Source organism: Lutjanus erythropterus, chromosome 9, assembly GCF_056507025.1.
Source record: "Lutjanus erythropterus isolate fLutEry1 chromosome 9, fLutEry1.hap2, whole genome shotgun sequence".
Classification (NCBI taxonomy): domain Eukaryota; kingdom Metazoa; phylum Chordata; class Actinopteri; order Lutjaniformes; family Lutjanidae; genus Lutjanus; species Lutjanus erythropterus.
Genome location: NC_139325.1, coordinates 15350248 through 15365002, shown reverse-complemented (window position 1 = coordinate 15365002; position 14755 = coordinate 15350248). Strand labels below are relative to the sequence as shown.

Sequence of the window (14755 nt, the reverse complement as noted above, 5' to 3'; positions counted from 1 at the left end):
TAGCATTTCAGCTCTGGGTGGCACAACAGTAACATGATGAATTTGATGAATTTATATATCTGTAACTCACTGGTCATGTGTCTGTCTCATTTGAAATTGATATCTGTAAAACACATTTACACATTGTGTACTTACATACATATTTGTCATTGTGACCTCACCCCCTTTATTTTTTAAATCGTCCACAGGGTCTGGCCTCAGTGTCAGGGGTTCCCAGCATAGAAGATCGACCCAGCACCTTGGGCCAGTCTCAGTCAGTCATGAACATACCCAGGACGTCTCCCAAGGTTGACGCCAAGAAGAGGAGGGCCCCAGCACTACCCGGGGCACCAACACCCACTGTGGGACACGCTAGCTTTGAGGGCTATCAGGTGAGGGGTTAAAAGCCACTAACTGGAAAACAGTTCAGTTACTTATACCATGCTATAAAACTGTGACTCTTGCTCCATTGCCCAGTGTGGTCAATCACTAAATTATACCTGCAGGGCAAACAAAAAAATACCATCTCACACACTTGCATGCAAGTGCATGCATAAATAAATACATTATTGTCTGAAGATATACTGCATACTAGCAGTGCACAGGTATGTCATTATTTGTAATGGAATCATCTGTCTCTGTGTCTGTATTTGGATAGAAGACCAGAAGTGAGTATAGTTTATACTCAAAGTCATGTTAAATCAGGCAAATATTGCATTTTCTAGCCCAATTTCCATTAGCAGGTTGATTTTATTTAATATTTTGGACATAATTAATTATGAAATATATTTCCAAATCCTCGTACTGTACCTTTCATCTCTCTTTCTGTGTTCACAATACTAGAATATATACATATATATTAATATTATAATTCTATTATAATATTAAAATTAAGTACTACATAAAAATAAATAGATAAAATAAGTAGTAGATTAAAAATAAAAAGTAGTGCTCTTACATTAATGTGTTACATTTTTCCTGAATAATAATGAGCAACTTTGGGTTGCAGAAGTATCTGCTTCAATCATATTTGTGGTTTCCCAAATAACTTATTTGGACTTGCGTTATGTATGTTGTATGTATGTTGTGTATTGCATACACATTTAATTTCAAAAAACAATGTATAATTAGTATTAGGTAATTTTAGGTAAAATATCCAAATCCCTCTGCTCTCAGAACTGACCTGAAGCAGAACATCTGAAAACTGCAATCTGTTTGACACAGCCTTTCCTTTGGGTGTTTTGGCCTCAGATTCAGCTCCTCAAGGCCAGAGTGACCTGTATCGTCTACATTAGAGCAACAGCTCCCTGCAGTCTCATTATAGTGTTATGGCAGCATGCTGGGAAATGTTGTTTAGCAACCAACATCCTTCCTCCCTCCCTCTGATAATAAGTTTTGTTTATTTGTCGGAGCTAGTGTTCTTGATGAATGTTATAGAAGGAAACTTTGTCCTTGGAACAACAAGGAGAATGGTGTTATCCTCTTTAGCTTAATTAACTGAACTGAACTCTGCATGGAGGAGCAGAGCACATTTCAGAGGTATTTGGTTTGGTGAGCATAGTAAGTTATTGGAGTTGCAATTCACAATTTTTTCACACATTTTGTGCAAAAGTGCAAGAAAGCAATGTGCCTTTGTAATCAAAAGTAACCTGTTGTTTTCATGAACTCCCCTTATTCCCTCTGCTTAAACAGCCTGAGTTAAAACCTGAAATAATAAGATATAACCAATGAATGAACTTAAAATGTTAGCAGGTTATTTAAATAAAATCACATTTATATCATTTATAAATGGTCAAAGGGCCAGATTTAGGTTGTTAAAGGGCCAAAGTTAGCCAATGAATAGGGCTGCTTAATGGTATTCATTTTAATTTAATTATGAATGTTTCATATTTATTTTCTTTTGGCAGTGCATTGTGACCCTATTAAGAAGCTCCCTATTGCTGTGGTGATTATTTTTAGTACAGCAAAATGTAGTTGTGCAGAGGGAGACAGTAATTTATCTATCCACCTGTCAGATTAAGAGTTATTATGACAGATACCAGAGCTGAGACACCTACTGAGACACAACTAGGAGTCACAAGGGCAGCTTCACAGCACAGGAGTTGGCAAGGTCATCTGAGGACTTGATGACTAATAATAGTCTAATAATAGATTTCTCCATCTCACTCTTATGCCTTCTCTGAACTCTTATCCTGTCTGAAGTCTCATGTATATTCCATCCACACTTTGCAAGGTCATTCTGCGGTGCAGGACACCTCTCATGTTGCACCTCTCCGTTTCCTGGTGGTGCTTTTTGAGCAGAGGGATTGGAGACAGTTCAGTTCCTTGCACAGGAATCACAGAATAGCAACAAGTCTGTAAAAAGTGAAACTTCTGCATGCTGATTTCAAGTACATTTTTAAAGGGACAGTCGCCCAAAAAATTTAAAATACATATTTTTCCTCTCACCTATAGAGCTAAGATTTTTGTAAATGCTGTTTATTACAGACAAACAGCGTTCCTCCTCTCCCCACCCCACTTTCCAAAAACACAAAAACAAAACACTAACAATTACATGCAACCAACAAAAGATGAATGTTTTTCATAAACCCACACAAACCCAAACAGCACAGTAGTACCAAAATAAATGCACATGCCAAAACATAAAAAAATAAAAATGACATAAAAAGTATTAGGTAGTACTCTCAATGCCAGTCCTGTCTCAAAGGTGATTTTATATAACATTTTATAAGATATATAGAGGTATTTGACTTACATTTGAATATCTCTAATGCTTGAATGTTTTAGGAATGTATAAAAGTTTCAAACACTGTTTCTCAATATGTAAGTTATCTTCTCTAGTACCATATGTGACAACATTTTGCTAATCCATTCTTACCTGTAGAGCTATCTATCCATCTAGATTATTTTGGTGAGTGTTGCCGAGTTTTTGAGAAGTCAGCCATAGAGGTCACCAACCAGATCACTGTGCAGGAGGAAGCATGGATTTACTCGTGGTCGACAGGCTTGTACTTGTGATAGAACGTGACACAAACATTAATGTCGGCCTTGTTTCATATGTGTTTATGTGATTAGCCAGCGTCATCTGAGGACACCATAGGTGTTGGGTGTTCAAAGATTAGCAGCATGCCTGGCCTGTGTTTGTTGTCTGAATGTGATTAGACAGGATTTGGTTTCATGACAGTGAAGGGTGTCATAGCAGCCAGGTCTTATCAGGATAGTTTCTCAGGGCCATTGGCATTAAAGAGCTCTGCATGACTTGGATCTGCGGAACAATTGTACATGTCAAATCAAATCATGTCACAGTCAGAATCTAAGTTGTACTTTCACATTTACATGAAATATGGCATCGTAGTTGCTGGAGGCAATATTAAGCTACAGTAGGAGAGGTTTTGCCTGTCAGTAGCACATCATCTTTACAAAGCTCAAGCTCCAGTGAAAACAGATGTCACGCTATACTTTTAAAATATATTAGTACAGATACAGGTTTGTCCACAAGGGATGGGCTGGAAGTGGGCCAGCTCGCCTGGCAGAAGTCACACACAATTTATCCCCAAATGTGCAGTTTGTTTTTGTTGTACTTTCTATGTATGTTGGATTTTGCTGACTCAGGCCTGTCGTGCACCAAACCACTTTCTCAATCCTGACTCATGCTGCTTTGTACTACAATCTACCCCGCCTTATGTTGATACTGTCTGCAGTATATAAAATATGAGGACGTGTATGTGTGTGTTGAGATAGAGGATTAGGCACATGATAGCAGGTTATCTGAGGACATCTCTCTATGAAGATTGTCCTCATTATAGACCTCCCTCTGTGCCAAACGAGCTTAGGTGGTCAACTAATTGTGATTTACTAGACACAGTAATGGACATTGACATCATAATATAAGCTATAAGGATGATGAGATTGTTATAATGAAGCTAAATACTTCAAATAGCCTTTGGAGAGGCAGAGATCACCAAGGGCAGTCATTTAAATCATAGTAGGAACATAGTAAGATTAACATCATCGACAAAATTAGGAGGGTTGTTGGTCAAATTCAGGGCCATATTTTAGGACAACTTCTGTGCCTATCACAAATGATCAATTTAAGATAAGTTGAACTTTTGCTATATATATATTTTCCCTGTGGCTCTGTCCCAGGCACTTTTTGCTTTCATGTTTCTAATGTTGGTGGCCTAAGAAATAAGAATTGAAGCTAGAGTTATGCTTAATGTGCTTTTAGTAAGTCTGAATGAGTTAAACACCTGAGATATAACTGTAATGTGTGTGAACGCTTGGATTATGAATTATTATTGTGGAGATTCTTGTTTGGACTTCAATGCTATATCACATACGTGTGGAAATCCCATACTATTTGTATTTATCAGCATAGCTAGTGAAAAACCAAGGTAATCCATTTTTACACACTGCTTGTAAGACAGTCAGTCAGTTTACTTGTCTGAGTACTGAACAAAAGTAATATAACTAAAAACAAAATAATTTCGGATTTGCTGATTCGTAATAAGTAGTTCCTGAAAGGGAAATATGTGGACAGTGAGTTCATAGCAAAGTCAACAGTACATTTTCAGATGGATTTTTTCAACTAATCAGCAACTAATTTTCCACTTGTCAGAAATTTACTTGCCCAAAGTAAATTTTTATGTGCCCTATACAAACTGATTTACTTATTACTGGTTGTCAAATAATGCCTTTGTCAATTAAGGTTAGTCTTGTTCTAGAGTACACGAGTGAACGGCTGCCCCTTTATTGAAACATGAAACACTGGCAACAACCTGAGTTGTTTCAGTGCTCAAGTTTTGTACAAGCACCATCAGTGTGGAGGGGCAGTCTGCTTTGCTGCCATGCAAGCGTGATGCTGCTGACTCCATTTATGGCCCTGCAGTAACGTTTTTCGGAAACTTGACATGCCTTTGACAAATGACCCTGTTTTGCCCACATCCTCTAAAGCCACACAACTTAATTCCTGTTTCCAGGATAATTGAAATACTCACTTTGACTTCCGCACATAAACTTTGTCGATACCAGCTTATTCTCATCAGTGCCTGATCTGTTCTGTGCCTGTACAAATCTCAACAGACAAGAGAAAGAAGTGAGATGACTCACTCCATAGCTTCTCCTGTCATCAGCTCTGGAAGAACAATGTTTAATTCTTTTTTATGACTTGGGCAAGAAAGTTGCTAGATCTGCTAGCCCAGTCTTGCATTGTACTTGTCCCCAGGCCTTTGGGAAATCCTTACTGTTGAGCCCTGCCATTAACATCATTGTGTGTCATCATTCATACATTTTAGTTACACACTTTTTTTCACAATCTGGATTGATGTCAGGGTCTTGAAAAAGAACTTTAATATCTCCATTTAAGATCTTGTTTCATTTGGAGTAATGGAAGTTTGATCTCTGAGAGACAGGCTGTGAGAATGGGGTTAGCAACAGCACTAAAAACAGATGACACAGTATTCAGGAAGAGTGTAAAGTCATCTTCGACTGTAGGCAAATCAGATGTTTTCACATTTCAATGCTGTTGTCATGGAGTCAGAGGAGTTTACAGTTTTGTTTCTTCAGCTGAACAACCAACAATCTGTGTCTGTCTTTATGAGAGCAGCATGGAATGAAATTATGTTTTGGAACATTGAGTTCAGAGAAACACAACTTTGTTTTTGGAGTCTTTTTTTCCAGCAGTGATAGGCAATCTGTTATTGTGGTTTGGAAAGGAAGCCATGTCTACATTGCCTCTTGTGATAAAGGAGTTCAGAAAAACTCTGAGCTTTCTGCTTCAGTGCTCAGCAACAGAAGGTGCTTCTTGAGTAAGTGTGTTTGTGCTCATGTGTGGTGTGTGTGCAGGAAGACTGAGAGATAAAGATGGAATAACTGAAGCAGAGAATGAGAGAGAGGATAAAGAGCAACGGAGAAAAACTGAGTGACTTAGAAGGTCAAAGAAAGTCAGAGTAAGGTAATATTAGGTCTAATAAGGGTTTCACATGTGTGTACTTGGGTTGTGCAACATTAACAATGTATGAGCTTTGGGATCATATTTCAAAAATGCAGTACAGCATGAAATCTGGTTGGCCCTTAGCACCACCCTCACCTTGTAGAAGGAGGACATGACGAGGGAAAAGTTCAACAGAGGACAAGTGGCATTTAAGAGCAGAAGGTGAAAGAGTAATAAGATCAGTGACAGTAAGCAGGCTGTATTTAAGTCTGTAAGAAAAGTCTACAAATGTTCTAAAATGGATTACTTACAGCTAAATGTAGGCTTTCAGTTTTTATTGCACCTTCACTGCCCCCGTATTTCATTTCAACTGACATTTTTGAACTCCTGTCACCAAATGACAGTGCAAATGTCTGCCTACATTACTCTCTAGACTAATAACTCACCAGCATTACATTTGCAGCATTACATGCATACGGATTTGGAAAAAATGATTTATAATGTAGCCAATCAGGAAAGCTCCAGTATGAAACCATTTCTTGTTCGATACACCAGAGTTTCTTGTGAAACCCGAAGCCACGGAAGGCTGATACAAGCCAGAGGGGAGAGGAAAGACATTTGGAAAAAGTCGTAATTCACATCACATCTGTTTGCTGGGAAAAGTGAACCCTTATGTGGGAATTAAAATTTGATGACTGTCTGTCTCTCAGTTGAAAGATCACAAGTGAACCATGGCAGCTGAGACACTGTTGCAAGTGTATAAGATTAAATTTCTCAAGAGAAATCCAGCTGTCAGATCTGACAAAGAGTTGCCCAAGATGACCCAGAGATTTTAATGTGATTGCTGTTCAGATCTTAATTATGGCAGTTTGTGGTTTAGTTTTACTTTTATTTGTTTTTTAAACAATTGGTTTATTTGTGTCTTATACACAAACTGATAATAGTGTTGAATAGGGCTGGGTATCTTTTAAAAAATTATGATACCAGTGCCAATACCAATACCATTAAAGCAATACAGTCCTCTATTTGATACCTTTTTTTTCTACCTCATTTGATACTCATAATGTTAACAGAAGCATTCCTGAAATAATTCTAGGTATTCTGAGTATTTTATGCATTTATTTTTATCAGACTTCATAGGTGTGTAGTGTAGCTATACTGAGTGTAATCTCAGCACACTGAACTGTGAATTCTATCAACTCTGTCATTCTCCACGTTCGACTTCATCACATGACAGACTGTATGAGTTGTAGCTGCTGTGGTAGTGGGCCAGTCACACATTACATTAAATATAAGAAGGCTTGCAGTGGCAGTGAGCCTTGGTACTGCGTTATTTCTGTTGATACCTTAAAGGTATAGAGTACAGATACCCAGCCCTTGTCTTAAAAGCACATGTGAGTGACAGTGTCATGTTACAGTCGGAAAAACAACAACATACAAAACAAGTCAGCTTGTGCATATTTCACATCTTACTGTTAATATAAGAACCTCAGGTCAGAATAAAAATACATTATATTTATTATTATTTAATTAATAAATGAGAATAATAAGTAAATAATTAGTAAATGAGACAGAATGGGATCTTATTCAGGGATAAGTGCATAGGGAAATTCAGAGAGGGAGAGGCTGGAGATAAGGTTTGGATTTGGCTGTGTATACAAATGAAACAACTTTGAAAACATGCTAATAATATCATTGTGTGTTTTCAAGGTTTGACTGTGGCATTAGTTTTAGTATTTTCCTCAATATGTTTTCTGTTTGGTCCAGACTTCATGTTTTTATGGGTGCGTAAATGTGTTGTGTTTGTGTAAAGCTATATTGCAGTATATATGGCAGACTTTCTACCGAAAGCCTTCACCACATCATTGCATGAATTAGTTTTTGTGCATGCTGCATTCCTGCCTGTGTCTGTTTGGCTTCTTGATTGATCGAGCTGGCTACGTTTTTTTTCCCTGATGATCTGTCACTGCAAAAACAGTGAGTTGGCAGGAGAGGGAGGCTTGCTTTTCACAGTCATCCATCAGACCCATAGTTGTCTACGGCGGTAGCTAACTTTAATCTGCTCTAATGCACAGCTCTGGTTCAATCAGCCAGACAAAACACAAGTCGCTACTGGATCTGTGCTCACTGATGAGTGTTCCTGTAAGGGTTTTTCTTTCTTCGCTTCTGTTTTTCCTCTTTGTTTTGCCATCCATCTGTCTTTTTTTCTTTCCATTTTTTGTTCCCCTTTGATATCAGCTTTTCTTTTGCTGAAAACACCCTGTTTTGTCTCTTTTACAATACTTGTCGACTAGTCACAGTTTCACCCAATGAATGGCCATGCTGCTGCTGTTAGTCCCTCATGTATTTGTGGTTAAATAGGCATAGCTTCATTCAGGTAAGAATTGTGAGAGAACAAGAGACCAAAAAAAAAGGAGGGAAAAAGTACAAATCAGTGCAAAGAGAGAAAGACGGAAGGTAAGCTGGGTGTTCCTGATGTGAAATGTCAATAGAGGTTTGGAAGGATGTAGAGAAGGATGTTTACCCATTTGCCACATGGCTCCACTGTAACTCTCCACATATTCTGAAGGAACAGAACATTTATTTCTGAATCAGTTGGAAGCAAAGAAAGAAGGCAACTGCTGCCAAAGCAAACAGGCAGCCCTTCCTCTGATCATCTCCCATTCTTCATCCTCCCTTTAAAGCTCCTGTTTTCATTTGAGAACAACAGGTGCTGTGGCTCTAGTAGAGCCATGTACATTTTACATACATCTTCAAAATGACCTTGATCTAATTATCAAAAAGTTGTACTACATTTTTAGTCTGATCTTAGTCTGAAGATTTGCATGGGTAACAAAACTGTTAATTATTCACACACGAGTCAATTACATGAGAACATTTTGTTTTTTAGATTTTTATTTGTATAGGGACAAGTATGTGGCATAAACCAATGCCATACATCACAGAATTTATGGGTTAAGCTACCTTGCAATGCCTGTGCCAAGATTGGCCTTTAAAATACATAAAACTTCACAGCAAATACCCAGAAGACAGTACAAAACACAAACTCATCAATACAAGTATACCTTAATAGCACAAAACTCAGAACTCTACAAGAAAGCACCGACAGAACAATATAAGACAAACTATAATACAGTAGATCACCATAAAATAAGAAGCACCAGATTGTTGTTCATGATTGTGCTGCAGTTTTAGAAAAAATAGGGGTCAAACTTTATTGTACAGTAACGTAATAACCCTAACCCCTAACCCTTAAAACAGAACTGTTTTCTAAACTGAAGTGAAATCACATATCTGCAACTTTCTATTTAAAAACAATATGTGAACCAGATCTACCAAGTAAAGGCCAAAATTATAGAGGTAGAGGAATATTTTGCAATGGAAAAAGGGCACGATTAGCACACAGTACTGTTGTTAATTACACATTACCTTTTGTTACTGAATTTTGCCAATATCCTACACATGCCCTCTAACATAATGTACATTAATGTGCAACATGTCCTTGCTGTATGTCTGCTCGGCTTTGTGGTTGTGCTGACTGAAGTTTACTGTAGAGAGACACTGCAAGCTTTCTATTCTTATGCACTGACCTTGAAGATTGTGAAAGTGTGAGTTAGGGGCCTGGAATAGGGGAACACGTCACCCTGCCATGCTGCCTATGTAGGACAGGATCTGTCTGCACTTGAAGCTGTCAAAACATCTTGTGTATGAGACCCGCCAGGACAGATGGGACAAACAAATGAAGCAAATGTATGTTAGTGTCAGTCTCAAACCGTTCATGGCTGCATCTGAGTGAGAGGGTGGGTGTGTGTGTGTGTGTGTGTGTGTGTGTGTGTGTGTGTGTGTGTGTGTGTGTGTGTGTTTGTTTGTGTGTGTGTATGTGGATTTATTAGAAAGTGAACAGTGAATACCCCTTGTTATATACATGCATATAAATATAATCCAATGTGTTGGCTTTGTTAACTCCAAACTTCTCTAGTTCTGGTTTTGTTTGAATAATTCAGTAGGTATTTGCTTTTTTTTTTTTTTTTACAAGGGGTATATGTAAGCCAATATTTTTTTTATTTATGTTATATTCATACTGGGGGAGAAGTGATTATTTCAAACTTTTTAATGCTAAGGACCTCCACAGTAGGTCCCCATTAGACTTCAGTTTGAGAGGATTTTGTAATTTTTTTTTATTTTTACGTTTGAAGATAATAAAATCTTTTCAATCAAATTTCAAACTAAGATCACTATAAATTCCAGTCAATCATTTCATCTTTTGCTGTTCCAACTTTATAAAAAATGTGATAAAAGTTAAAATATTCTACTCCTCTTTTTCCTGGGGACCCCCTACAACCCACTTAAGGATCCCAGTTTGAGAACCATTTAGAAGTGATTATTCACTTAGGATGTGAGAACTTGTACGTTTTTTTGATTAACTGGAAAAGTAATTAACAGAAATGCACTGCACTATTGCCTGCAGAAAGCCAGCCTTTAAATTAGCAAAAGCACAGTTTATTAATTGTAGGCAAGTTAGTAAGAATGTAATGTTACCAAAAACTAAAGGTATGACAATTCTATGATAAAAATTCCATGACACAATATTTATTGTAAGATTTAAAAAAAAAAAAAAAAAAAAAAGACAACATGAAAAAATGTGAAAAACTGTGAAAAAATGTCATTTTTATAAAATAAAATGAAAATTAATAAAACAAAATAATAAATAATTAACAAATCACTATTGCAATATTCGATATATTGTTACAGCCCTACAATTAATCAATTTGTATAAACTACAGCTATTATGTTTGTCTTCTCCGAGTCCTCTCATCCCTACACAAAACTGTGTATATGAACATTTCTGTAAATGTAGGGAAAAGGGGAAGAAAGCATGGAAATTCAGTGGGTTAGTAGGACACAGTAGATGACAATGGAACTGGGTCAGCCATGTGTCTCCTTATCCTTAGCTAGCCTCTTCCACGCCTCCCCCCTTACATACACACATTGTTAAGACTTTTAGCATAAACTCTTTTCTTCATACATCCTACACACTCACACATGTTAATTATAACATACATACACACACAATAACCCCAACACACGCTAACTGTCTTCCAGCCTACTGTTGGATGTTTTTGACCTCAGTGCCCTCAATGTCGAGACAGTTCAGCCGCTATTATTATCTCTGACATGCACATACATACACATGTGCATTTGCACACATACACAAGCATATATGAATGTACTCATGCATGCATGGGGACATGCACAAGCACACACATATACAGTGTAACTCCCTCTCATACTCACACATACTCCATTTCACATTCCACATTAGCGCTGTAATGTTGCTCTGTCACAAAGCCCCTCACCCATCAAGAGTCCTTCGAAACAACTGATGAATGGTCACGCAACAGGTTGAAGCCTCCATGGGTGGCCCTATCTGATCAACATGCTCCAACATGAGGCCCTTCGCCTCTCAAACCATATAGTGGAAAATCTAATGGACACACCAGACTGTCCTGGCATGGCCTTCTATGTGCTTTTGTGTAAAGGCGCATTCCCTTTAAAATATACCCATGTCCACATATGTTGTGTTGTTTTTCAGCTGTTCTTTAATCAAAGCCCGTAAAAAAACAATCAGGAAGAGAAAAATCTTAATGTGTTAAAGCAAAGAAGCATGTGGTAGACAATAGTGCTGCAAAAGAAATCATATTGTGATTATTGTGGCAATAAAATGGTAATTTCTTCATCACAATATTCATGTTCATTGAAAAAAGTATTAAAATCATGATGATGTGATGTCCGTTCATTGCAAATCTATTTTGTCCTGCATTTTTCCCTTATCAAACAATTGCAGCTTCTGCAACTTGGGTATGACCATATTGTAAATTCAGTAATATTTGAAATAATTGTGCAGCCCTAGCAGACAATAACTGCTTGTTCGTGATTTGCAGATTATGATTGGTTAGTGCTCTGTCCAAACCAGTTGTGAATCTGAGAAATATATTAGTTCATTCTCTCCACTATGTTTTAGCGTAGTTATTAGTCAGCATAATGACAAAATAACAAAACTACAGCATTTTCACAGCAGAGCTTATCTTCCTCAATAATAGACTAAAGCAGTCTTCAGTCCAAGCACCATTTATGAGACAAAAACACCCTGCATAGAACATGAAGGCTTTTAATAGCTGAAATCAAGTTCTCTTTTCCTCGTGTTTGTGGAGTTACTGTAGAACAATCACATTAGTATGAAAACAAGGAAGTTTGATAATTAGATGGTGGGTGATGATGTCCCTGCATCCTTTCTTAATCATCAGAAATAAATGGACTTCTTGTGACTTAAGATTAACAGTGAAGAAAGTGTTTGCTTCTTTCAGTTGTTTATGGAAATGGCTTAAGTGCACACATTTTTTACTCAAGTAGAAGTACAGATACTTGTCTAAAAAAAGACTAGTAAAAACAGAAGTACTGATTCAACATATTTACTCATTCAGCTTATTTACTTGAGTAAAAGTAAAAAGTAGCTCTCTTCTGTATCTCTCTATTTTAACGGCTTTTTCTGTGCAAATCTAACTGAACCTTTTCTCTGCAGTCCCTCTCTGACTGCCTGTTGCGTCCTGTTACATCTGTCACACATGATATGCACTGATGGACACACCAAGGAAATGCCTTTTCTGTGTGTAACTGTCCCATCCATTTAGGTTGAAATTGATCTTGATGTTGGGAAGGAAGCATATAATGATGCAAAATAAAAATAATCAATAATCCTTCAAAGGAATTTAAACTAAAATAATGAGCCTGATCGTGCAGATATTTCTGTTAAAATGCAGGAGGGTGAAAGTAAGAAGTTTCAGAAAAATAAATGCTCAAGTAAAGTACAAATATTTGAAAACAAAATACTTTTGTTACGTCTCATGTCTGGTCCTATATAATACTCCAGAATATGATCCATGAATCTGGCTCCTTGTGATAGTGAAAAACCTCCAAATGTTGTTTATCTTTGTCTCATTAAAATAAGATACCTAAAATGAATCTACTGTGTGATTAATCAATTTCAAAACTAGTAAATGGAAAGAGGAGTTTAGTATCTCTGTGTATTCCCACGTATGGATTTAATCTGTATTTTTCATAGTGCATTGTGAAACTCTAGTGAACTCATCACTCATCTTTGCATTGATTTCATTTGACATTGTTTCTGCTTGTGATTTGATGCAACATGACTCGACTGTACTTACGGCGTCAGGACTTGAGAATCCACTTGATACTTTGGCCGTCCTTTGCTTTGTAGTGACTTGACTTGTGATGTCATGACACAAGGCTGACTTGACATTTGAGCAGAAGAGGCCTGCCTCTAGCAGGTATGCAGCAGCACATGCATAGCTTTTGAAAAAAAACGAGTTATGTTGTACAGCTATTCTCCTCTGTGTAACATACGTTTGAAAAAGCAGCTGCAAATGTAACGTTAGTAAACAACACACATAAACACAGTGTATACATAATCACATTACACAGCCAGCTTAACTTAATGTACAGTGTGACCTTGAATGTGGTGTAATACAGAGTCTTGAGTCTTGGCTTCAGTCTCTAACAATCTTAAGTACATGCTGCGTTCCCAGTCATGGCGCCAATAAGCCCATGAGAGCAGCACACACTTAACCCTGCAACCCTTAACAACTCCCTAATCCATACACCCCACACTCTGAGAAATAAAGGTGCTAACTAGAACCATAAAGGGTTATTCAGCTTGTCCCTGTAGGAGAACCCTTTTTGGTTCCCCATAGAACCTTTTATAAAGGTTTCAGTTGGAAGGGTTATACCTTGAACCATCTGTGATAGGTTCCACACAAAACCCCCTATGAAAGGTTCTACAGAGAATCCTTCTATGATGTAAGCTTTAGCAAGAACCCTCCCTTGGGATTCAATCATAACGTTCCAACAAGCACCCACCCAGAGGTTACTACTGGTTTTATCTAGAACCCGCCACCGGAGTTCTGAAGAGACCCCTTCTTTATTCCAAAGGATTTATCTAGAAGCCACTCAGAGGGGTTCTACCAAGAACCCTTTCATATTAATGTAAAGAAACAAAACCTGTGACAAAAGAGTTCTTCAAGGATTTCAATAATCCATGAAAAAAAGGGTTCTTTGGATAAAAAGGGTTGCTGAACCCTTGATGAAACAAAGCAAAGCATATCATTTTGGGTCAAACCTCAGCCCTTCAGGGAGGACCTCTTTGGAACCCTTATTTCTAAGAGTGTACTTTGGCCTGAGATATACCGTTCCTTCTCATGTGTGCTTGTGTATGTGCTCATACAGTCACACAGAAAAGTGTATGTGCATGTGTGTGTGTGTGTGTTGTGGCCACAGATCTCTTGCTTTCAGAGCAGGGCTTGGCTGCAGTCTTATGTTTCACTCTGCAGGGAACACACACGTAAACATACTCACACATGCATGTGCACACACACACACACACACACACACACACACACACACACACACACACACACACACACACATCTATCTTCATAGTCGAGTCAGTCATCCATTGCAGCTTCAACTTTGGCCCACATCCACTGGTATGTCTGTATTCATGTATGTATGAATGCCAGAGAGGGAGAGAAGTGGGAGACCAAGGAAGAGAAAGACAACCAGTTGGGGGGCCATTTAGATTTCCATAGCATGCCATGCAGTGGTGAGTTCACTGAGTTCACATGTGTGAACCTAGTTTGCCTAAAGAGAGGCAAGGTGGCCTGATCTCTCTCGTCCTGCTGCATGATGCAACCCTACATGCAGCTCTGGGCATGTTCTCTGTTCAGTTTCAGAGTGAAGAAAAGTTGAACACAGCAGCAGCAGCAGTAA

General features: G+C 38.0%; 1 protein-coding gene across 1 annotated transcript in view; it reads left to right on the top strand.

Moving 5' to 3' along the window:
* cobl (cordon-bleu WH2 repeat protein) overlaps nucleotides 1–14755 on the top strand; it is a 66880-nt gene that overhangs the window by 33030 nt on the left and 19095 nt on the right. The window contains exon 9 of the mRNA XM_084726262.1: nucleotides 189–371. Within this exon, the coding sequence (XP_084582388.1) occupies nucleotides 189–371 (183 nt within the window). The remainder of the gene's footprint in view (nucleotides 1–188; nucleotides 372–14755) is intronic.